The 26,034-nt window shown below is 40.0% G+C and overlaps 3 protein-coding genes and 1 long non-coding RNA gene across 7 annotated transcripts in view; 1 reads left to right on the top strand and 3 right to left on the bottom strand.

The window, feature by feature from the left end:
- Positions 1-5,222, bottom strand: part of chd5 (chromodomain helicase DNA binding protein 5) — a 62,472-nt gene extending 57,250 nt beyond the window's left edge. For 2 of the 3 annotated variants that reach the window (XM_034684267.1, XM_034684275.1), the window contains exon 1: positions 4,898-5,222. In XM_034684267.1, the coding sequence (XP_034540158.1) occupies positions 4,898-4,964 (67 nt within the window). In that variant the 5' untranslated portion in view covers positions 4,965-5,222. The remainder of the gene's footprint in view (positions 1-4,897) is intronic. The other variant, XM_034684260.1, reaches the window with a different exon arrangement.
- Positions 5,223-7,627: 2,405 nt separating this feature from the next.
- Positions 7,628-13,784, bottom strand: rpl22 (ribosomal protein L22). Its single transcript, XM_034678391.1, has 4 exons — positions 13,657-13,784; positions 13,205-13,312; positions 10,928-11,052; positions 7,628-7,809 (listed from the first exon to the last, which is right to left on the bottom strand). Exons 1-4 carry the CDS (start codon positions 13,666-13,668, stop codon positions 7,665-7,667), a joined length of 390 nt encoding a protein of 129 aa, XP_034534282.1. The 5' UTR covers positions 13,669-13,784; the 3' UTR covers positions 7,628-7,664.
- Positions 13,785-15,632: 1,848 nt separating this feature from the next.
- On the top strand, positions 15,633-17,122 carry LOC117808780. Of its 2 annotated transcripts, none has more exons than XR_004630397.1 (2): positions 15,633-16,009; positions 16,382-17,122. It is a non-coding gene; the product is annotated as an uncharacterized LOC117808780 (long non-coding RNA). The 2 variants fall into 2 exon arrangements; XR_004630400.1 differs by having other exon boundaries at positions 15,633-16,168.
- A 6,693-nt stretch (positions 17,123-23,815) lies between these two features.
- Positions 23,816-25,749, bottom strand: zpr1 (ZPR1 zinc finger). Its single transcript, XM_034678325.1, has one exon. It carries the CDS (start codon positions 25,563-25,565, stop codon positions 24,234-24,236), a length of 1,332 nt encoding a protein of 443 aa, XP_034534216.1. The 5' UTR covers positions 25,566-25,749; the 3' UTR covers positions 23,816-24,233.
- Positions 25,750-26,034: the final 285 nt, after the last annotated feature.

Raw genomic sequence — 26,034 nt, 5'->3', positions numbered from 1 at the left:
AGTTCTGACCTTCCTGCAAGGGCTTGGCCACCGGACTGACCCATTAGAGGGGAGATTCATGAGCGGCTCCCAAGTGAGGAAGCTACAGTTTACTGGAGAGCACATTAGCCCTTTTTCTGCTGGCCCCTGTGTGGAAATACACACTTAATGTTGCCCAGCATTTCTTGCCATGAAGGAGGAAGAACAAAGCCATAATTTTTTCCCTCCTCATTGATTAAGCGCTTACAGCCGAGGCCTGTGACGCCGTCAGACAAAGACATCCTTGAACTATTAATAGAAAACCTAATCATCAAAGTGATGGAAAGATAAAGCCCAAGGAGCACCATTAAAAAGATATCTATTACACACAATATATGCACAAGACCATCATGTGTAGGATATAAAACAGACTCAAATGCTGCACTCATCGTGCAACTACGCATAAAGAGAGGCATCTTTCATGTGCAGGCAGCGTGCATGCGCAGCAGGAAAAAAATGGTGTCAACTTTCACAGCGAGGGATCCAAAAATAGACCCCCCTTTCCAATTGGGGATAACATTTGTAGGCACACAAAAGCCCATGATAATCTTTTCAATTTTAGGGAAGCGCAAAACAATTAAAAGAGAAAACACAATGGAACAATCTGTGACAGTGTAAGCACCCGCAGTGAAACAAAGGGAATTAGGACACTTTATGTGCCACAACAAATACATGCTGTGATAGGATAGCGTTAAGGGGTCTGAAGCTCCCCTCGGGACCTGGTTCTACTTTGTTGGGTTTTAATTGCATGGAAGCATCTTGATTAGTGGAGGAATCTGACCGGGATGCCTGACCTTGTCTGTCACTTTGAAGCCTTTCGATGGAGGTTGTAAAATATTTCCGCAGTGAAACAAAACATTTGACGCTCTTGAATGATCAGGATGTTATACCATTTTGAAAACAGGCTGCAAATATGTAAAAGTGATATTAGAAACATTGATAAGGGGAGCATCTTGATCACCAAGGCTTTCATTAAGACACCAAACAACTGATGATGTCTTACGTTAGCGAGGTCAACTGACTTTTTAAACCTTCACGCTTCACTTCAGGAGAATATCCTCTGATACGCTTATTTTCAACATCATAAAAACACTAGATTACCTCAAGGATGACCTGAAATAATTCTGACTGACACATGAAAATGTTATGATTTTCAAACTGGATTACCTCTCACACATCTTCACTCAGCTGCCGTAATCAATCGCACTTCTCCCGTCTCATACATGTTTAACCCACGCTGAGGTTATTGGGGACACGCATCAGTGCTTGTGTTCTCCCTCAGGCTACGGCTGGCAGTCACATCATAGATGATGCCTCAACCGCTCAGCACTCCTCTCCCCCTTCCTTCCCTCGCTCTGTCTGTCTTTTTGTCTCCCTACTGCACACCTTCCAAAGCAAGCATGCTACTAATCCACCCTAACAAAAATATTGTGTTTAAAGATACAAAAAGAAAGTAGTTTGAATTAAAAAGAAGCAATCTCTAAAACCTGCCCTTGCGTGGAAAAACATTTGTGTGCTTTAGAAACACTCAACAGCGCTGGTTACACAAACAATACAGTAATTAATGTTGTGACAGTCAAACAAAAAGCTTTCGAGGTTGAAGACCTTCAGCATGAGCGCCGAGCAAGAAATGCACCATAGCAACTGAGTCGTGTGAAAATTGTTCATTAACTTTCCTCTTGTTGTCACTAAACGTTTCTTCTAGCTTTGTAGCTGATAGTTGAAACAGTTTTCTGCTCTTCAGCCAGATGTTGTCTTCATCTTGACTGACTCTGACATTAGCAACAAAGAAGTGTCAGACATTCGAATGACAACTTTCCATTCAGGGTTAAAGGTACAGTGTGTAGTCATTAGCTGTATTTAGCTGGTGGTAATGGAATAGAATAGGTAGGCATGTTTACATTAGTGTCAAATCACCTGAATATAAAAATCCATACATAGGAGTGGGTCCACTTCCTCTAAAGCTACCATCTTGCATAGCCATGTTTCTACAGTAGCACAGAATGGATAAACTAGTAACAAACACATCTTTGTGATTTGTGAGCGGACACAGGAAATGCACCACTTTGGAGAAAATGAAGAAGAGAGAGGTTGTGCGAAAAATAATTTGCATTGTAATATGTTTTTGATAGTAAAAGTTTGACAAATGGAGGACCAGACTCATCATGCATCACAGGAACTTTTTGTCCTTGAGGGGAGTGTGCCTATGTTCCCACATCCCACATTTCCTTTTTCATAAATTTGTATCAGATTGTATCCCCCTTTCTCCTAATTTGGTAGCCAATAACACCCATCCTATTATCCAGTAGCAATGGACTACAGATGGAATGTAGCTTTTAGCTAAATCTGGTGTGCCCATCTCTTTGTTTATTGCAAACATTTAATGTAAGTGCACATTGTCCTTTTAAACAAACTAAACTAAGTAGCACAGAGGCCTCGCATTGACAAGCTTCCGGTCAGATCAGTTTAATGAAGCGCAGCAACTGGACGAAACGATAGTTTGCATACCTAATTTTGAAAATGTCCTCGAAATGTGGGAACATAGGGATAACCCCCCCTTCACTAACAGGAGGGGTGAGCACATAGACTGTAAAAAATATGGACGTAGTATCCGTGACGTCACCCATCTGTTTCTGAACGCTGTTTTGAAGCCAATCGGCAGCGGCAGCCATATTGCTTCTGTCGAGCCAGTGTGACGTAAAGAGGCGGGCTTTGAGCCTCCTAGTTAACAGCTGCAGTGTTCCTGCAGGTAGCTGTGTCTCTCATTGGAAGACTCGTAATCTCAATATCTTCGAAATTGCCGAATTAGAAAAAAATTCACCCCCCTCACAGTGAGAGGACATCGAGAAATGAGCTATTCAGACTACACTCATCTTTTGTACCAGGCTGTAAACATGTTTATTAATGCTGCAAAGATCGTCTTTTCCCCATTCATGTGTATGTGACTTCCGGTACTTCCAGAGCCAGCCTCAAGCGGATCCTCGATGAACTGCAGCTTTTAACACTTCCGCATTGACTCATATTTTTAGACCAGAGGTTGCCGCTTGGGTGAGCAGGAGAGTGTTTCAATCTAAAATCTGACTGCTAGATATCAATAAGGTCCCCCTTTCAATACACTCTACCTTTAATGTATTGTCGTGATGATAAAAAAAACTTTTAGGTATGATACGAAAGAAGGCGAAATAACACGTTCTACGCTTTGTCCTTGACATCAATCCATCAGACCCTAAAAGCAAGCTGCAAGTAAAGAAATATGTATGTGTCTGTTGGCTACACTCACCAAACTGATACCACCATAAATGTAGCATGCAGGGTTCAACAGGTCACAAATTTGCAAAGATATTTTGGGATGCAAGGGCTCGAGCAAATCCTGTCAAGTTGCAAACAGAAGTTGCAAAGTATCGTGATGCAGCAGAGTTTTCAGAATTAACTTTTTGTTGATACTAACCTACCTTTCCCTACACAGACAAATATTAACAATTGGCTAACACAATTAAGAGCAGCAAAGAGGACAATGTGGCCCAAGCCATCTGTAGAGTCCATCTTTCCATGTGCCCTCAATAGCATGGCATGTCTTAACTTCTAAGGGACTAGGTAACAGATCCTCAGAGATAAAGGGCCTGATTTGACTGAGACAGATGTACAGTGGATGCTGATGAAGCTGTCTCCTGGCTGCACATGACACACAACCCAGTTAGCACATGGCAGCCATGCCCTGAAGCTAATCCCATCAGGGTTTATCTAATAACCAGAGGAGCAGAAGTCATGATGCACCAATCTTACAACGTAAATACACATCATTGTATCCAACTAAACACCGTGACTGGGATTTCCTTGAGAAACCAGGGGCTTTCTCTGGTTGAAGGTACACTTTTAGGACATGGAAAGAGTTATTAGGTGTACTGACACCTGCCACAAAAGCCTGGCGAACTTAGAAACCAAGAAAAGCATAATTTTGCAGGTGGTTCCTTTTGTATCTAGGCCACAAGCTAGAGAATCTGAACATGCCCTGAGCCTTGATCAATTGTTAAATATTCTTTAAGGAGTGTCGATGACATTCACACTTCAATTGGTTCTTTGCCAGGGATTAATTCAACACCCACAAGGAATATAGAGCACACGTTTGGCTTTGCATGAAGCCGAGCAACCCTTGAGAAGTGAAGCCAGTGAGCTGCATTGCAACTATGTGGGTTACAGTTAATTTCACTGAGTGCACGACCTAGAGCTGCAGGGATGCTGGTGACCTAACCTCGCCGTGGTCAGCCACAGTGCCCACAGGAGGGTCCAGGCACAGACACACTTAGATAAGCAGTGTTTACTGTAGCCCTGCACGTGGCTTTCACACCTCTGCGGCCATGCAGGGCTCAAAAAAAACCATTCAAAGTTGGAGCAGAGGTTGACAAAAAGGGAGCACGGATATTGTCACTACAGCTTATTTCTACTTAAAAGCACATGCACACACACCACAACACACACTTGACACACCACAGGATACAATGTCATGGGTTTTAACAGCTCTGGGAAGGAAACTTGTGCTCTGAGGTAAAGAAATCCACTCGCACACGCATGCACAAAGCAGCCTGCAGAAAGCATGCAGCAGCGGTTTGCATCATGCTCCCCAAATTCAGGCAGGATGTGAGGACAGCCGGAGGCACATTCACGAAAAAAAACCTGATCCCACCTTTAAGACACTAGGTCGTGCAAAAAATAATAGCATGACTCTGCTGCTTATTGCACCCCACCCCTCCTCCTCCTCCTCCTCTTCCTCCTCTCTGGTCTCGGGAACGCAGGACAAGCCCTTTTCCCCGCATTCAAGGCGTAGCGGCGCAAAAATAATGTGAAGGACACCCCGCCTCCCCCCCTTCCCTCTTCCCCTCACCTGGCATATCGTCTTCAAAATCCATGTCGTCCTGTCCCTCGTCTTCATTACTCAGCGACCCCGGCATCTTTATCTCATAGCCCCCCAAACCCCCTTTTAGACTGAGAATACTGAAAGTTAACCCTCCAGACGCCGCAGCCCAGGCTCTTTCTTCACCCAAAAAACAAATCTAATCCTCGCTCTTTTAATTTTTTAAAAATTATTTTTTTTAGCCCTGGATCTCGGGCTTTCTCTCCAGGACTACAAAATTAAAAAAACATGTCTGTCTTTTATTTTTATTCCACTGATCTCTATCCAGGTCTTCCAGTCTGAAAAATAAGAAAGACAAAAATGGAACACACATGCCCAGATTGTGACGTCTGGTCTGTTGCCATGACGATGCATCCCATAATTTCACCCACAACTAGTTAGTGGTGCTCTCCTAGTTACCACTTTAACTAGTGGTGTGCAAAAAAATAAAAAATAAAAAGCAGCGTGCACAAGAAGCGCCATGTGCACCAGTGTTAGACGGATCCAGTCCCGCGCCTGTCCCCCTTTAGAAGTCCAGAGAATAGAGACAGAAACTTCTGTTGCTGCTGCTCGGATCACTCTCAGCCTCTCAGCCTCCTCTCCTAACATTTACACACGTATTTATTTTACAGGGGTCTTAGAATTTAAGGTAGACTCTGCTTTTTGTCATCTTTTTTATACTAAGAGAAATAAAGGAATAAAAAAGGTTGAGGATTAGAGGTTTAGAGGTTTTAGACAAGTGCCGGCTGATGGCTCCCCGCTGAACGAGGAGTCCTGCCTGCCTGTGGTCTAACTGTTGTCAAGGTTACCACAGCTGTAGCTCAGGATGCCCCACAGAGAGCTCACGTAGAGAGACAGAGAGTTTCAACTTCACTGTGAAAGCTCCAAAATACACAAAAACTGAGCTGCAAGTGTCCGGGATGTACAGCCTGCTCTGGAGTTTTTCTGATATTTTGATTTCATGTCATTTTTTTGTCATATTGGACACAATGACGTATTCTTCTTTTGTGTTGGTGCAAAATGTACAGCAAAATTAATTTATTATTACTAGTAAGTTAATTTAATAATGATGTATGTTAATTTGTTTTAACTGCTTTAAATGCAAATTTGAATTTATGTTTAATATATTTCTAATTTTCCTTTTCTTTTCTATGTTTTATTATATTTGTCATTTTAATTGTGCTCTTTTTTGTTTGAATGTTTCCAATGCTTTTAATATTTTAATGTTAAGCACATTGAGTTGCCCTCGTGTATGAAATGTGCTATACAGATAAAGCTGCCTTGCCTTTTATTTGATAAATTGTCTTGCACAGGGTCCTGTTTTTATTTTTATGTTTTTATGTCTTCTTTTAATAGTAATGGTGCTTGCACTATGTATGGTCTTTTAAAATGTTCTTTGTTTTGCAACAAACCTTTGATGCATCGTAAAGCACTCTGTAACATATATTTGAAAAGTGCTCTATAAGTAATGATTATTATCATTATTATTAATTGAAATTAATTAATTTTGCTGTACAAATGGCACCTAGAGAAAAAAACAAAATATTTTTTGGACTTCCTTATTACAGTCAAAATACCAATATATATATATATATATATATATATATATATATATATATATATATATATATATATATATATATATATATATATATATATTTATATATATATATATATATATATATATATATTGTACAAGTGGTTCAAAAGTCCCAGTTAGTCAAATATTAATAATTAAAAATAAAATGCAGCTTTTTACTCAGTCACAGCTGCATTATTTCTATTATGGGGTAATGCTTTTTAAGGCTAGCTCAATTTTGAATTAGATAATTTCTAATCATAAATCAAATAATTTTCCCTATTTAAATATTCACAATTTTTTTAGAATAAGTATCCAAAAAAAATGGAAAAATATATTCAAAAGTGCCTGTGAGGAGATTATTGGTGATAATGAGACAACACATTGATTCCTATTTATGACTAAAAAAAGTAGTCCATCTGCAGCAAGGTTTTTTGTTTTGATCAAGTTATTCTTAATGTCTGAAAGCTCTGTCACGGGTTGGTGTTGGAAAAACATTATTAAAACAAGATGCCGAAGCAAACTTTTCAATTTTCAGATCAAATACAAATATAAGTGAGAAATTTTGAAAGTCAACAGAGAGCCAGATACATTTTTTCTTCACAAAACTAAATCACAGGACAAGATCAGCAAAAAAAACTGGGGTACTTCTCCGTCAACAGAGGGCGCAAAAATCAACAAACTGGAAATTCCTCACAGGAAGTTTAAAAGCAGCAGTGAATCATTTTGGGTATTCATTAAAAGACAAACTGAACCTATACTGATTTTTTTTATGTTTGCATTTAATAAGTTAAATAGTTTATATGCTGTTTATTGTCCTGAATTAGTAGATTAACTGTTTGAAATACCACTAAAGTTAGATGTTGTTTCTTTAAGGGACTTTATCACTACTCAAAAGTCAAAATATTTCTAGTTTTCCTATGTAAAACAAAGAAATGTCTGAGATTGCCATATTTTTAAGATGAAAAACAGCTTGTTTCACAATTCTTGGATGAGAACTATGGGTGTCTAATCCATTATAATTAATATGATAATCGGATATTGGTTGATTCAAACTCAGGTTATCTAACATTCCTGATGTTTGGAATTCCCATACCTCAAAATTAAACCTTTGTTTGAAAAAAAAGACAACACAATCTTTCTCATGTGTTTTACACTTTATTAAAAGTGGTGTTCGCTCTAATCCTCGTCTTCCTCCTCCTCTTCGTCCTGGTTGATCTGGAAGTAGCGCAGCTCGTAGCTCTCTTTGGTGTTTGCCACAACACGCAGCCAGTCCCTGAGGTTGTTCTTCTTCAGGTACTTCTTGGTGAGATACTTCAAGTATCTGAGAGACGTGGGAAAAAGGAAAACAGTCATGGTGATATGAGTCAGAGAAAAGTCATATCTTATACGTCATTTGTTTATGACAGTGAATTAAGACTTCGTTAGAGGAAACAAGCAAACTGAAGATGCCATTGTTGACTCTTTGGAATACTGTGAGGAGCTCTTATTGGTAGATTTTGACTTTACATAGCTAGAATAATTCCTCAGTTGTTCTGGTTTTTGCATTAATTGGCACAATAGTTTCCAAATCTAATGAAGTCTGGTTATTACCCGAGTGTGTTAAATACCTGATTCATTTATGTATTTTTCAAAACATTACGAGATGTGGAAACATCTTTTTCTAATTCCATGATTTTTCCAGGTCATTCATTGGCTGTGCAAACCTTGTATGTTTGTTGTTTTATGCTTGATATGGACCCATGTGACTGAAATAAAGAAACTAAGTCATTTATGAGGTAATGAATGATTTGATATACCAAGTGCAGCACCTGTCAGTAACTTTGCAGTCATAACATCCAGAGCTTGAATTTTTTCGAGCTTCATTTTTTGAATACAAGTGTGAGAGTCCCCCTCTGCTGGCGGTGTTCTTAGCTCTCTGTGTTTTAGAAAGCTAAAGCTGCTCTCTCTATTATCAAGGATGTTGTTCCTGTGGGATCAAACATCGAAAACCTGTGACATCTATTTCATCCTTGCTGGAAGTCAGAGGTTAGGTCAGATACTTTCAGGAAAAAGAAATGAAGTAAACTCAAAACCTACCCTTTTAGTCTCACTTTTAACTGAGTTTTATTCTTTTAACAGTTTTATTTCACCTTACTTTATTTATTTATTTATTATCTAGTTCAAATTATAGTCACTTTTTATTTCATTTTATGCATTAATTTATTTTGAGTATAGCATCTTATTTTCTTTTAATGGTTTAATATTTTAAGTGTTTTATTATGTTAGAAATTCATTTTATTTCGTTGAGTGTTAAAATCTTAATTTACCTTCAGTGTTTCCTCATTAAGATATTATGAGAACGTTGTGTTTTTAACCTTAGGATTGTGGGGTGGGTTTGGAGTCGGGCTGGGGTTGGGATTAGGATGGAGGGGTCTTTTTATTTTCATTTTATATTTTTAATTTATTAAAACTCCTCAACCAGTCGCCTGTGATAAAAGCATATTGTTCCTTTGTTTGTCTGAATAATGAATACTTGTGTTTCTTCTTCTGTGCACCAAAGACACAATTCTCCCTCCTGTTGCATTGAAATGGTGGCACTAAACTCTGCAACAAAGACCTAAATAAAGAGTTCCATTAACACTAAAAGCAGCTCACAGCACTGCTGGATACACCGAGAAGTGCAGACATTGTCTTTGATTTGGCAGAGCTGCCTTTAAATCTCATTTTCAAAGGCAAAGTGAGCAGCTGAGTGACAAATTCAGAGATTTTTTAGATTCAGTAATGGTAGATCTGTCTTCCTGGCTTCATCCATGTTTTTAAACCACATCGCCTCGCCGAATAAAAGTTACACACCACTCGACACGTGTGCTCTTACTTCCTTTGAAAGACCATCAAAACCACACTTCCGTCGAAAACCACTTTCATTTAAAAAAGTGCCAAAACTCAAACGTAATACTTTTCAGAAAGGTTGTCTGAAAACAACCTTAGTAGTTTGGCTGCAGTGGTGAAGACAAAACCAAAATAACCCCGGCTTAAGCTGTTAAGTCCTCCTTTTTTAAAATATGTGTCAAGAAGTGCACGATAAACACTAGAGTTGACCAAAGTTCCAGAATGTGGTTAACCACAGACCTCAGGCACATTTTGAGTCTGAGGAAGTCCAAGATGACTCTGGTGTTCTTACATTTCGAAATGATCTTAATAGTTTGAATCATTCTTAAGTACAAGCAAAAGAAAATGTGTGAGACGTGAGCGTGAGGCATGATTTTATTATTTGGGCCTAAATTCAGAGAGGCAGCGCTAATATGGTTTGCCAGTAGATACTAGAAGAGCTCCACACACTTCACTTCAAACGAGGAGTGTTGCTACAATATCACATTAGACCATCCTAATAATCACCTTCTGTTTCACACAAAGTGACTTCAAGTTGTGGGAATTCTAAATAATCAGCTGACCTGGTAAACATGTAAGAAATCATCTTTGAAGGTGACATATCATGCAAAATCGACTTTTCAATGGCTCTCTACCTGAAATTTGTTTCCCTGGCATGTCTACAAACCCCCCGAGAATGAAAAAAATCCATTCTGCCCCTGTTCTGATTTCTCCACTTTTCTGTAAATGTGTGTGAAACGAGCCGTTTCAGACTTCCGTGTTTTTGTTACGTCACAACAATATCCGGTCTGTAACAGAGTCAGAGCTCGGAGCTTGTTCAGCCCATACACTGTTTAAAATAATACTGAACCCTTCCTCCGTTTTTCATTCCCTGCATACGTGTGCTAACAAGGAGCTTAGGAGGGAGGCATGCTAGTTGTAGGCTGTCTTAATAAACACAAAGGTCGGTTTTACTCTCCACGTCTGCAGATTTGAAGATCTAGTGGATGATTTTTATTTATCATGGATAAGTGCTAGCGCTAGTTAGCATAGCCACATAGCTACATGTTCGTAGCTGTGTACCAAGACACATGTCTACATACTGATAAATAAAACAACAAGAAACACTAAATCTGTGACCAATCGTTCAGAAAAGTCCTGCTGCAGGCGCCTCTCCGTCAGGATCGGATTCTGGATCAGATTCAGAGGGTTGAAGTAACGCTATCTGTGAGCAGCCGTGTATATTCAGCCAACATGTAAACATTAGATCAACGTGCTGGAGAGCCGAGGCCACATCCACTTCCTGAGGGGGCATGGTCAGAGAGAAAACAGAGTGTTCTGAGGAGGGCTGAAGAAGAGGGCTTCTTATGCATGCCAAAATCTGATTTCAAAGTGTTTTTTTGAGCATAAACTTTAAAGACATGTTTTGGGAATCTCTTAGACCAATATATATTGATGAAAAAAGCGTGATATGTCACCTTTAAGACAGGCGTGCCTGTTTTTCCTATGATTTTCCTATTACACCAAGACTGCTAAATGCAAACACACAACTTTTTGTAACTTCATTTCTAAGTGCTGGATTGTTTTTGTACCTCTTTGAGAAGGGGACCTCAGAGTTCACTGCAATTTTACTCTTGCTCCTTTCAATGGACACGGCACCACCTCCAAGGTTTCCAGCCTTGCCGTTCACCTTGATGCGTTCCTGCAGGAACTGCTCCTGTAGGTGCAGAGGAGACAGAAAGTCACACACAGCAGGGATTGAATGGTACACAACACAATAAGTCAAGCTTAAAGGGAGGAGTCAGTTTGTTCAAAGTACAGAGAGCAGTCTGGTTGACATGTTTTCTTTTATTTGGCCTTTTTTGCCTTCATCTGAGAGGACAGCTTGAGACAGGGAATGTGGGGAGAGAGCAGGGGATACTTTCTGGAACTGGAGCCCACACTTCAGCCGGTGCAATGCAGGATTGTGGCCTCTGTACCACCTGCTAAACCTACACACCAGTGCTGACATCATGATCAAAATGGAGTATTCATGAACCTCACCTCCTCGGCAGATCGGAACACAACGGATCAGATACGCAAGACTTCTAAATTTGCCGGATGCATCATTTCAGCACAGAGCAGATGGAGCGGGACAGGAAGTCAGGTACCAAAACAAAATTAAAACATCTGGTTAATTTCAGGATAAAACACTCCGTGTTAATCGTGGATCATTTCTAACTTAACTATGACAACAAAATGTAATTTAAAGTGGAGGCAGGCCTGGAGTCATCAAGTCAGAGGTTTTCAGAGGACCATAAAGACAACATGGATGAGGAGAGGAGGAGGAGAATCCTTGATTCAGTGATTGCGCGGAAACCTCGGTCACATGACTCCAGCTGTCCGGCGGTCCTGCTCCAAGCTGCGTTCTGAAAACGCAACCGGTGGGTGTTGACGGGCGAGAGATCACGGAGCCGGCTGCACCACAAGTACAGATAAAGTGCAGATCAGGCGCCCTGCACTTTTGATTGTTGGAGCTCTAATGCAGACTTGGCGACCCCAAATAACACACTTTCTGTGCATCCACATTTCTGCAGACTTTCCAGTGGGATTAACTTAGAGTTCATTGCAACCTTAGTAAAGTGAATGTAACAGTCCAGTTCCCAGTAAGTGCAAACAAATATCTGAATACTGATTTAGCACATAATACAATTATCCCTTTTGTGGTTATGAAATCCCACATTAATGTTTTGAGTTAAATATTAGCAAAGGGTTAACATGTAAGGCTGTTAATAAATACATGGCAGTATTTATGACTTGATTCTTATAGGTAAGAACTACATACCTATTAGGGGTGCAACAATACGTGTATCTGTATCGAACTGTTGGATACGGTGGTCAAGGTTCGGTACGCCCTGTGAACCGAACAATATGCAATTTTATATTTATTTTATCAGCTTCTTACGAGGCGCTCTGTGCTGAAAGTTCTGAGGATCTGCGCTCGACTCCTCCGGGCTGAAAAGTCAAGCGCAGGTCCACAGAACTGTGCGCTCCTCCCACATTCATTCAGTCCAAGCTGGTCACGTTTGTTAAAACTGTGCTTCATCTGGAAATATATATTTCACCATACGACGGTCTGCTGGGTTCATATGTTCACGTATGTTTGTGTGAGCGCGCACCCGCACGAGAAGGAAGCACGAGTGTCCTCTTTGGTTGCAGAGCAGAGTTGTTCTGTGGTCCTGTAGTGATAGACTGGGTGATGTGTTTTTAAAGTGCATATATGCATTACTTGTGGTCTTATACTGCATGCTGTGTAAGACTTCAGCCTGGTATCGGACAGTGTTTCCCTGCCATTATATCGGTGGCGCCGGGTCCCGGGTCCTGCCCTCCCCCCAAATATCTTTGCTATTTATCTTATTTACATGACAGGATGTCATTTCTGTCTCTACATGGTCGCACATTCACAATTCTCCTCTGCTCTCCATGCAGGACATGTGTCAGGTAGCTGCCCCTGACACATTTAATTTAAAAACTGCTTTTGAGCTGAAACAAATGTTGGTAATTTCACTACACTACAAGTAGAAAAAAGGCATGGAAATTTCTCTTTCTTTATCGAAAACGTATCGAACCCTGACAAAGATGTATCGAACCGAACCGTGGATTTTGTGTATCGTTGCACCCCTAATAACTATACGTCTTGATTAAAAAAAAAATCCCCATCAGAAGTGTGAACTGTGAGAAAACCAAAAAATAAAGAGACAAGGATTGGGATATAATGTCCTTTTTTGAAAGTTGAGAGCAGTATTTGACTCTGTGGGGTGACAGTCTGATGGCTGTTTATCACTCTTTACCAAATAAGATTTCACTTGTGTCTGATCTGGTCTACTCACAAAGTTTGCAGCGTCCATGATGCCATCCTCGACAGGGTGAGTGCAGTCCAGGGTGAACTTCAGGATCTTCTTCTTCCTCCCACCAGTCTTCCTGACCACGTTCCTTTTCTAGCAGTCACAGATGCTTCATCAAACTCTTATTCACGGTTATAGAAACATATAGGAACTTGTTATAGCTCAAAGGTGGCTATTAAACAATATGAAACATGTGGGAAACATGTGATTGGCTATACAGGACCTAATATAGCCACCTATGCTGCTAGCTATTAGCATCACATTTAACACATCCCAACGTGTTGTTAGTCGACACAGTAAACAAACCCTGAAAAACCTCCCAAAACATCCACAGCTGCTTTATTCATATAGATAAACATCAAACACGTCTTTGGATGCAGAAGACAAACGTATATGTATCGTATAAACGTGTTTAATATTGTAGTTTAGCCACTTACGATCGGGGCCATGGCTGTCACAGTCAGCAAAAAGGAAGAGGCAACGCTGCGCAGGACGGATAATACCCGGCAGAGAGATCGATCGCTCGATCGATTTATCTGGGATCGATTCGGTAAAGTTTGGGGTTCTAGATTCTAATGTAAACAAACAGCTCGCCAGCTTAATGCTCCATATTTACTCATTTTAATTAATGTGTTTTTAATAAGAAATATTGTATTTTCTTTCAGACAGGAATACATGACAAGATTTTTTAATATGTAGTGGTCAACTGATGGCAAATTATAAGTGGGACAAAATCAATAACGTTTTATAGGCAAGGCAAGGCAAGGCAACTTTAATTTTAAATAACATTTCATACACTAGGGCAACTCAATGTGCTTTACATTAAAACTTTAAAAGCATTGGAAACATTCAGACAGGCATAGAAGACCACAATTAAATTGACAAATATAATAAAACATAAAAAAGAAAAGGAAAATTAGAAATATATTAAGAGTCAATTTAAAATTAGCATTTAAAGCAAGTTAAAATAAGCTAAGATAGGAAGGCAGTGTCAAATAAAAAAGTCTTAATCTTGGATTTAAAAGAGGTGAGAGTTGGAGCAGACCTACAGCTTTCATGGAGTGTGTTCCAGATATGTGGTGCATAATGACTAAACGCTGCTTCACCATGTTTCATTCTGACTCTTGAGACTGAAAGCAGACCAGTACCTGATGACCTTAGAGGTCGAGGTGGTTCATAAAGTAGTAGCAGATCAGCAATGTATTTTGGGCCTAAACCATTCAGTGCTTTATAAACCATCAGCAGGATTTTAAAGTCTATTCTCTGACAGACAGGAAGCCAGTGTAGAGCTCTAAGAACTGGAGTGATGTGGTCTACTTTTTTAAATTAAAAAAATACAATAAAAACAATACAGTAAAACTATGTGAGGGTAGAAAGCAAAATAAAAAATCAGTTTAAGTTAAAAAGATCAAATAAATAAATAAATCAATAAATGTTGTTAAAACAATGATTATGATAATACAGTACAGGGCTCAAAACGAATTACTCCAAACTAAGAGTCAGATTAAAAAGGCAAGTCTTAAGTTTACTCTTAAAAACACCAAGAGAGCTCGCCGTTTTAATGCCCAGGGGCAGATACAGAAAGCTCTCTGGCCAGTGTTTGTGTGAGACACACAAGAAATATTTCAAATAAAACAATCTGAGCTACTTCTAACCAAACAACATTTATATGTTGACTGATATAAGATGTTTTACAAGATTTTGAAATAAGCTAGTAGATAGTGGTAAGAAGATGGTTACACAAAATGCACCAACAACACTGCAAATCAAGAGATGTATTAATATAGCAAACATAATTGTACACTGTAAAGTGGAACATGCTGGCTAAAAAAGCTACTTTACATACGTTGGTGTAACTTTTATCACTAGATGTTCTCAAAGGGGGCATAATGTAACATGGGTCATTAAATACACCAATATCAAATAGTCATATATATTCAATATGATGCTGTGTAAGAGATCAAACTTTCTGCCAGTGTATTAATAAGTTAAAAATAGCTCCATCTAACTTAGTCAAGATCCTTCAGTAATGCTTTACTCTTAGCACTCTGTATCAAAATGCCTCTCATGAAGGACATTTTAAATTGAAGTTCTGGCGCAGTGTTCCAATTAGATAACTCCGACTAATGGAAAGGCTGTTTGACCGTTTGATTTAACTTGACCTATGGAGGCAATGCACAGAAGTTTAGCTGGTAGGAAAAAACAAACACTAAAGTGTGTCGACAAGTTATCTTAAAATTATGTAAACATGGAGAATATAGTTTCCCATAATTAAATTGTCATTTCATCTTCCACCTCCAACCAAATGTGTTGGATATTGTTAGAAATGTATGAACTGAATGAAGTGTTGCTTTTATTCCATAACAAGAACCAAACAGATCAACTTACAACAGTTTCAATACATCTACTTCAGAATAAGTCTGTTTCCAGAAATTGAAGCCATTTATATTTTTATTTTATTTTTTATTTTCTGCCTCATTACATAACTGGAGTCTTGTGCAGTTTTACAAATTTGCAGTCCTGTAACATCACCCCCCCCTCCCCTCCTTTAACCCCTCCTTGGACTCCAAGATGTAACAACGGTGTGACATTACAAACATGGCGACTGTATTTTTAATCCGTGTGGGAGAGCAATATGAAATGTCCCTGTTGCACTCTGGCAGCTCTCTGGGGACTGGCATGAGGTGTGTGCAGTCAGCTGCCTGGCGGAGGGACCCCATCGGTCTACTATTGAAGAGTTTCTGCATTGCTGTCATTCCTGCTGGGGGTAGCTGATAGCACCAGTGTAAGGTAAGACAGAGGCTGTGTGTTCTTTCTGCAGACTCGCCTGCTGCATTTACAGCCGGATTTGTTTTCTGTGTATTCTGCTGGTATCTTTGAAGTCTTTTGTTTGCCATATTTGGAGAGTGTTGCCACTGAAGACCTGAGAGTTATTACACAGCTGACAAGGTATGAGAAAAACTGTTATTTGAATGAATATATGACTTTTTCATCATTTGTTTTGTATCACTCTTGGACAAGTCCCTCTCTTAATGTCTGGAGTATTGGCCTAAAATCCATAAGAAGTACTGAATCTTTTAATTTTAGTGATGTGATGATGTGACTTTCTTTTAAACCCAGTGATACTCACCGTTCATCATTATCTTCATCCTCTGTTTGTAGATGGCAGGAAACATCTTCCCCAACCTGGATAATCTGTGTAACGTGGATTGCAGTAACATCCACCCCCTGGTGTGTCACCTGTGCAATGAGCAGTATCAGTCTCCGTGTTTGTTGGACTGTTACCACATCTTCTGTGCCCGCTGTCTGCGAGGCCGGACCAATGACAGCCGTCTCAGCTGCCCCCTCTGTGGGTAAGAAAGTGCACTGTGACATTCATGAGGAGCATTCAAGGCTGCATGAGGATTAGTAATACAAACTGAAAAAAAACCCAAACTATTCTTATTATCTCATATGGAAACTGTAAAGCATGAGCCTACTGCATAAATGAAATCTGTGCAAGATGAAAGATCTAAATCAATATACATTTTTTTGGGCTTTATTAAGCAACTTTTTAACTACTCCAACCCACCCCTTGTAGATCTTTGCCCTCCCTCACCTGCTCCATGTATGAAAGTGATCTCTTGTGACGTGCAGAGTACTTTTGTGAGACCACAGCTGTGTATGTGCAAGGACAGGACCACATCCAGGTGCATCTCTGACGGCACCATGTCTGCATTCACTCTAAACCCCCCCTCCCTAACACTAAAGCCCAAGTTTTCCAGCTGTTGTGCTGTTTCCCATTGGTCACCACTTCTCTTTGCCAAAATTTTGTTTCCTTTTTTAAATTAAAATCAAATCAGAGCAGCTTGTATCACCTGTCTTGAGTATCTAGCAGTACAATAAAATAGTTTCATCAACACAGACAAGTTCAAATCTGCTTTGTTATATAAATTCCTCCAAGCACTGAACAGGCCCTCACACCTTCACACATGTTGGGGCGTGAACGAAGTCGGGGTTTGGTGCATGACTACATGCAGGGCTGGTAAGGTGTGGTGCGTGTTTGGCGTAGGGCAGCTCAGACTGTGCTGCAGCCGTGGTGTCTTTATCAAACACAGAACAATCGAAACAACTCTGAATTGACTAAAACATTCTATGGCAAGCATACTGTTTTGCATTTTTGCATCACCAGAATGATATTTGGCTTGAACGTAACTTTGGTAAGGAAAGTTTTTAGCCAACAATCATTCAATCTTTGTGTAAGCAAATATTACTCCTTGTGTATTTAGTCAGGATTACTTATTTCAAGCATAATGTGCTATCATTCCCTGTGACTTCCATGTATAAAGATAGTTTTTCTTATTTCAAGATGAATTTCTAAACTAAGTTATTGCAGTAAAAGGTGGCATTTTCCTCTTCTCTTTGCAGTAAAAATACTTAATTTAAATCATATTTTCACAGTTTTTTTGAGAGTTATGACTTCTTTAGATAACCTTCTCAGAAACGGGCACGGATGATGTGTAGTGTTTTGTTCTCTGTCCAGGACCTCATGCCTTAAAGGGGACATATCATGCTTTTTTCATCAATATATATTGGTCTAAGAGGTCCCAAAAACATGTCTTTAAAGTTTATGCTCAAAAAAACACTTTGAAATCAGATTTTGGCATGCCTGAAAAGTCCCCTTCTTCATTCCTCATCAGAACACTCTGTTTTCCCTCTGACCACGCCCCCTCCGGAAGTGGATGTGCCTCGGCTCTCCAGCACGTTGATCTAATGTTTACATGTTGGCTGAATATACACGGCTGCTCAGAGATCGCGTTACTTCAACCCTCTGAATCTGATCCTGATGGAGAGGCGCCTGTAGCAGGACCTTTCTGAACGATTGGTCACAGATTTAGTGTTTCTTGTTGTTTTATTTGTCAGTATGTAGACGTGTGTCTTGGTACACAGCTACGAACATGTAGCTATGTGGCTATGCTAACTAGCGCTAGCACTTATCCATGATAAATAAAAATCATCCACTAGATCTTCAAATCTGCAGACGTGGGGAGTAAAACCGACCTCTGCCAGAAAGGCAGCAGGACCTTTTATGAAGGATTGGTCACAGATTTAGTGTTTCTTGTTGTTTTATTTGTCAGTATGTCGACGTGTGTCATGGTACACAGCTACAGCTACAGATACAGCTACAGCTACAGCTATGAACATATAGCTATGTGGCTATGGTAATTAGCGCTAGCACCTATCCATGATAAATAAAAATCATCCACTAGATCTTCAAATCTGCAGACCTGGGGAGTAAAACCGACCTCTGCCAGAAAGGCAGCAGGACCTTTCTGAACCATTGGTCACAGATTTAGTGTTTCTTGTTGTTTTATTTGTCAGTATGTCGACGTGTGTCTTGGTACACAGCTACAGCTACAGCTATGAACATGTAGCTATGTGGCTATGCTAACTAGCGCTAGCACTTATCCATGACAAATAAAAATCATCCACTAGATCTTCAAATCTGCAGACGTGGGGAGTAAAACCGACCTTTGTGTTTATTAAGACAGCCTACAACTAGCATGCCTCCCTCCTAAGCTCCTTGTTAGCACACATTTGTGCAGGTAATGAAAAACGGGGGAGGGATTCAGTATTATTTTATACAGTCTATGGGCTGAACAAGCTCCGAGCTCTGACTCCGTGACAGACCGGATATTGTTGTTACGTAACAAAAACACGGAAGTCTGAAACGGCTCGTTTCACACACATTTACAGAAAGGTGTAGAAATCAGAACAGGGGCAGAATGGATTTTTTTCATTCTCGGGGGGTTTGTAGACATGCCAGGGACACATATTTCAGGTAAAGAACCATTAAAAAGTCAATTTTGCATGATATGTCACCTTTAAATAAAGGCCCAGGCTTGCGTTTGGGGCAGCGTAATTCAAAGTGATTCTTTCCCCTTAAGTTGATTAGTTGGTGCATGCATGAGATTGAAGTAGAATCCTGTTGTTTTCACAGAGCATCAGGTTTGTTTGGGTTTGTTTGGAGCTGCTCAGTGACCCCTCTCTGGCCTGGTCCGGGGAGGGCAGGACTGAGTGGCTGGAGCAGCTGCAGGGTCATCCCTGCGGCTCTGAGTTCCTCTTAGACCAGTCACACTGCAAACAAAGCATACTGGTATTTAGCTGCAGCGCCAGCAGCTTAGAGCAATCAAAAGCAGTCACATGATACCAATCCATTTCATCCCCTATTAAGGAAGGACACGTGTTTTAACAGTAACCTTCATGTCTGCAGCGTTGACTTTACCACCATCACAGCACACAGAGATGTATGCAAATAGAGCTGTGGTCACACCAGGAGTATTTTTACAGAGTCAGAGTCAACACGAACAAGAATTTTCACTTTTTCCTGCATGTGGTTCAGCTTCATTTATAGATTGGTTATATTATGTAAGAGGCACATTGGTGCAACGTGGTGACTTACAAATACAGTCATTAGAAACAAAATATAACATCCACCCTTTAGACCACGACTTTCATTTCCTACCTTCTGGACAAAGATACATAGGATATATATTTATAAAATGAATATGTCAATTAAAATAGGTTGAACAGTAAGGACACTCTAAAGTCAGCTTGCTACCTATCCACCATCAAGAACCAGGTGCCCTCTTTTAACGTAGCTCTATTGTATCCATTTCCTTCATTACGCACAGTATATGTTGTGTTTTTGAAATGTGCAGTCTTGTGTCGAAGTTACTTTATGTTTTAAATGATGCTTGCAACCAAAGTGGATGACATACAGTATATCTGCATTTTGCACATAAAAGGAGAGAAAGTCTCTCCATTCTATTCCAATCTATTTAATTCCATCTCATTCCATTCTATTCGATTGTATTCCATTCCATTCAGCTCCATTCCATTCTATACAATTCCATTCCATGTTATTCCCTTCCATTCAATTCCATCCCATCCCATTGTATTCCATTACACCATATTCTAATCTATTCAATTTCATTCCACCTAAATTAGCCCTGTTCTAATCTATTCTATTCCATATAAGACATCAAAGATATGACACTGAAAGAAAACTGTACACAATGCTATGATATCACTGATCACTGATCCTGTTAAATACACTGAAATGTTTAGTAGGGCAAGTAAATATGTCACATTCCACCTTTGCAGATTTTTTTTTGATTAATGAATAGGATCTAAAAAAATGTACAAATTCAGAGTTGATCATATTCACACGGCAGACATTTTCTTCTGAAATCCTGCTCAGGCTTGGAAGCTTAAATGATGGATTAATGTTGCACAAATTTATTCCACGTAGGAAACTGAGCACCTATTTATGAGCAGCTGAAAAATCAACTTCACTAGCAAGGACCACTCCACACAAGGATATAAGTTTGAACATCTATTGAGTTATTTGTTCGTCGTGTGGCCCAGAAGAAGGAGACTCACGATGGGGGTCTGTCTCAGCGTTGTCCTGCCAGAGCTGATCTTTTTTTTTTTTTTAAGTTATGTTTTTGGGCATTTTTGCCTTTTATGACAGGACAGCTGAAGAGAGACAGGAAATGTGGGGAGTAGAGAAGGGGGGAAGACATGCAGCAAATGGTCGACCGGCTGGGAGTTGAACCTGCAACCTCTGGAGCCTCCTTATGTGGGGCGCTTAGACCGGTAGACCACCAGCAGGCCTTTCTTATCTTGACGTACGGCATATATCAGAAGGGATATTAGCTTGAGGTCCCCTACTTGCAAAAAGTGAGAGGCAGAGTGCCAAAAACGTGGTTGTTGTTGTCAGAGCTAAGAACAAAGCTTATAGGTTAAAGTTAAACCTGCCTACATAAGCTTTGGGACTAAAGCTAGTAGGTTATTAAGTGTTTCTAATTAAATGATTACCAGTTTTATAAGACTCACACCCTCGGGCACAGCACTTTGACTTCACAACAAAAAATTGAGCTTCCCACCTTGAGTGTGATGCCAGAGAGAAACAGTCACCCGACCCCGTGTTTCATAGTTATCATCGTTTTTTATAGTGTCTGCTAGAATAGATGAATGACCTGTGGAGACTTTCAGTTATCTGCCACAGTGATAGGTCAAGATTAGAAAGTAACTTCAGACTCTGACCACCGTATAGTATGATTAAAAGATTAAGAAGTAAATACTTACGCTGGAGATTGTTTTAGAAGACCAATCCATGATGAGCATCTTATGGTTTCTGATTCTGCAGTTTAACCAAAGTATCCATGTCCATTTCAAAGAGTTATGTTTACAGTTTATTGAGACTTTACTATTAACTTATTGCAGTAAAACAAATGAAACCATAAAACTACATAAACCACGTGTACGGCCTTGGATGTGAAGCTGTGTTGAGGTAGATTTGTATACTAGTTGGCTGCATTAGTCAGTTTAATTCCTGTTATTCTGGCACATCATACTGAGAAATGAGAGGGGAGAAACCCAGGTAATAATATGTTTTCTAAGAAAACAACACAGTGTGTACAGAGCTGCTGCGCTCTGGTTACAGAGGCTCGCTGCCTGGGAGCTACTATTTCCATCAGCAGCAGCAGCAGCCTGCTAACAGCTGCTCTCTCAAGTACTGTGTAATCTAGGAATTCACTACTCTGCTATTAGTGGAACACAATGGAGCCCCGTCGCTATGAAAACCAGATAAACCATGCACAGCAGAAACGGGCAGGGACAATCGTGTCACTGCAAATGAACAAAATGTAGCAAACAGCTGCGTGCATGTTTTAATGATACAAAAGGCAGACGCTGCATGTGCTGAAAGAACCTTCACAGCTCTGATTCAATGATCAGTGTGCACATTTTGGTAGACCTGAAATAATGTTGGATAGGTAATAACTTTCAATGTGTTCATTTTATGTTGTAGAATCTGCTAAAACAGATCCTTTAGAAGTGAGACTAAATTCTCACTGTGCACATCCTTACTTTTTGGACTGACTAACTGAGATTTTTTGAAGAATCAGCATCAAAGTTTGACCTCTGAATTCGGTGAATTTTGTTTATTTTTCTGTAATATCAGATTTTTCTGTTGTTGGCGTTTTGTTTTAGAAGTGTTTGTGTTTAATGTGCAAATCAATGAAATGCAGAAAACAGCTTGCTTCATGTTCAATGTGCAGATTTTATATGTTAAAAAAAAGCTGAATGAGCCAAATAAAATCAGCTTGAACTAATTTAAAGTTTGCAATATATTTATTTTCAATTGTATTTAATTACTTAAGTTAACAGGCAACTTTTTAAAGAAGTTACATCAAGGCCTTTTAATTTTGTGTTTTTTTTTTATTTCTTATTTTTAGTTGGTAATTGGTATTGGAAATGTTTGTGTTCAATGTGCTGATTTTAAATGTTACAAAAGCAGGGTAGACACTTTATAGCCAAGACTAAATGATCATAGTTGTTTTTTTGTCAAACAACTGTAATTTAAAGCTTCATCCAAAAAGGCAACTGGACTAGGTAGAAATCCCACTCCTCTGAAACCTTCTTCAGTTCTGGAAAAGAAAAAAATACTTCAGAACTGAAGAAGACTTTCTGAGGAGAGGAGTTCCTACCAAGTCCAGTTGCCTTTTCGGATCTAGCTTCGTATTACCATGACTGAGAAACCTTCACACACGTCAAACAGTTGGCTCCTCAATATATACTTAAACTTGTGTTAAATGATCATTTAAATTAAACTGGCAGTTTTTTTTTAGGATGGTTCAACCACTCAATATTATAAAGTAGTTAATTTGCAAAAACAGATAACTCTGTTTTTATAAATGTTCAAAAAACATTTCTTTTGAATATACATTTTTAACAAAGTTCAAAACTGTGTAATCTGTTTTTGCAAATGAACTCTTCATATTTTTCTTTGATAATTCATTCTCATTCAGTGCACTTCATTTAGTTCTGTATTAATGTTTGTATTCCTTTAATCCACTGCTTCCTGCAGTGGTCAGACTCCATAATTAACAATAATAATCTCACCAAAAACAGACTGCAACATCTCTCCCATCTATTTATTAGCGTGCAATTATCACTTCATCTCACTCCTAACATGTGCAGTACATTTTTCTACTCATCTTCTTAGTTCTGTTTGTTGATTTTAACCTGTTACTAGTCTGTGCACATTTCTCCCTGTATCACTGGTTTTGTAAATATATTGTAGATTTACTTAGTTCTGTACATACATTTCTTAAGATATGCTGATTTACTTTTTGGACTGCTAATATTTTTTAATAATTACTATTTTATATGTTCTTGTTTATTAATACTGTTTTGCATCTACTTAGCTGCTGTAACACTTTCAATATCCCCGTTGTGGGATGAATAAAGAAATATCTTATCTTATCTTAAAGCTGAGAATGAGGGTTCAACTTTTTGCCCTAGGGAATTCTACCTGATTAACTGGTAATGAAATAATCCAAAGATTTCAGTCCCTCAGCATACGTTGTTTACTATTATTTTCTTATAAAAAAAACTGTTGTGTCGATCTCTTAAGAAAAGAGCGTCCATGCTGAATCTATATCAACCATAGATATCTACATGTTTGTTTTTGGTAAAGTACTGTTTTAAGACTAATAATGCAGCAAACACTCATGAAAAATAAAATAAAGAGTCACGCTTCCTCAATGACCAGATCTAAAATATCACTGTGGACACTTTATTTATGTTGTGTTCAGCTTACAGGTGTGAAAAACATGAATTTGTCACACAGTCTGTGGTCCTCTCAGGGAGAAGAAATCATATTTAAAGGCAACAGAGTGCCATCTTCTGGGAAGTCATGAGAATGCAACAAAGTGTTCAAGAGTCAGACTGAAGAGATTGTCTTCAATGACATCTTGTGCTGCAAATAAGTTACTCAAGTGCTTCTTTTCTCAGCGTATATTTAAACTTAAATTTCCTCTCACTGTTCATGTTAAGATGAAAACAACCTTTCACCCAATGTTTAACTTAGAAAGTATGAAATTACAGAAAATATGGAGCCATGTATAATCACACTGGGTTTAACTCGACATGAATATCTAACTTTAGTCCTTTCTGCAGTAGCTTATTGTCCCTGCTGGTATCCCTCGGTCTTCATGTCATTCAGGCCGAGGTCTTCGTTCTGCTCAAACGTGCGAGTGTACTTCTCCGTGGTCATCTCAGGATCTGGATCAGGTGCGTACACGTTCTGCAGGTAGCTGTTCCCCGCTGGGTCGTCCAGGATAAACTGGACTTTCATCTTCCCGGCTATGACCTTATCCAGCGTCTCCCCGAACTCCCTCAGCTTCTCCAAACGGTCCGAGGAGCCACTGTCCCCGCAGATGAAGGGGTTCTTGGAGACGATCAGATCTTTGATGTCCTTCAGGAGCCCCTCCAGAGTGGTGAACTTCCCTCCCAGAGCCGCCATCCCCAGCTCGAAATCCAGCTCTGGGATGAGGATGGAGCAGGTCTCTGACTTGAGCACGTCTCTCGTCATGTCTGAGGGGTCGGTGATGTTCAGGGTGATTTTGGTGCCCAGGGCCTCGGTGGCTCCACCAGACTTCACCTCGTTGGTGCGATGGCTGCAGCTGTCGCAGTTTGTCGCCATGATGATGACCTCCTTGAAGTGAGGGATCTGGACCAGCTTCATGTTGGTGGAGGACGGGGCGTTGCAGTCTGGGCAGTTCGTGTCAAAGACCAACACTTCATTTCTCATGGTGTCCAGGTCGCTTCCAGACGGCTCTTCATCCAAGTCGTCATCGGCTCGTATCCCCAGCATGATGTCCTGCTGCACTGATCTCTTGAACCGGGTCACGGTGAGAGCCTCATCCTTCTGAGGGGCCTGGGGATTCTCCACAAAACTGTTCCCAGATGGATCCTCAATCACCAGTGTGAATTCCTCCTCTACATCTTTTAACTTCTTCAGCTTCTGGATGAACTCGTCTATCTTCTCAGCCACTTCAGGGTCTGTGGCTCGTCTAACTGGCTGGTCTTGCTCCAATCCTGCAACTGCTCGGTCTAAAAGCCCCTCGATGGTGGACAGGGCACCTTTTTGCGTGTAGGGAGGGATTTCAAAATCCAGCTCAGGGATCTTGGTGGTGGCACTGTCTGCTTTCACCACTTCCCGGTTCAAGTCCTGTTTAGATTTGACTTTCAGTGTGTAGGAAATGCCCTGGTCCTGGATCCGGCCTGCAGACTGGATCTCGGTGTTGGACCAGCTGCAGTTGGCACAGCTGAACGAGCTGACGATGACTTCTTTAAAGAACGGGATCTTAGTGAGCAGTAAACGTGTCATACCGTTCTGGTGGCAGTTCATACACATGCTCTCGATCTCCGTGGGCTGCCAGTCTTCGTCTACGGTGCCAATGTCCTTAAACACGCTCCCCCCTCGGACACTTTCCTCCGATATGACAGACATGTTACCGTCGAATATGTTCCCCTCTTCGGACAAAGTGTTTATACGCGCTGTCACCTCTCCCTCTCAAGTGAACTGTGCTGGAAGTTTCTAGATAACGAGCCAGCAGCCTGCCTCATCGAACACGCTTGAGTCACTCCACTGGTTGTTTAAGATTCACTTCCGCATTTTCTTCTTCTACGCTCCGGTGAAGTCACTGGCGTCACTGATGCCCCCTCTGGTGTCCTCCAGTACTACACTACGGCTGCAGGCTGGGAAATTACACCATATGTGAAACACATTTTAAAATATGTTCTATACAGTTTAAACCAATCTAACTGCTTCACGGTACGGTATTTTTCTTGTTTGTCAAATTCTTGATAATTTTATGATTTATTTTACAATTTGGAAAATAGTTTTAGAATCCTGTTATTCCAAACAGGTTTTTTTTTAGCTTTGTACCTCTTTTCTATTTTCCTTTATCCTTGGTATA

The sequence above is a fragment of the Notolabrus celidotus genome, chromosome 1 (assembly GCF_009762535.1).
Source record: "Notolabrus celidotus isolate fNotCel1 chromosome 1, fNotCel1.pri, whole genome shotgun sequence".
Taxonomy (NCBI): Eukaryota; Metazoa; Chordata; class Actinopteri; order Labriformes; family Labridae; genus Notolabrus; species Notolabrus celidotus.
This window is presented reverse-complemented; position numbering and strand designations above follow the sequence as displayed.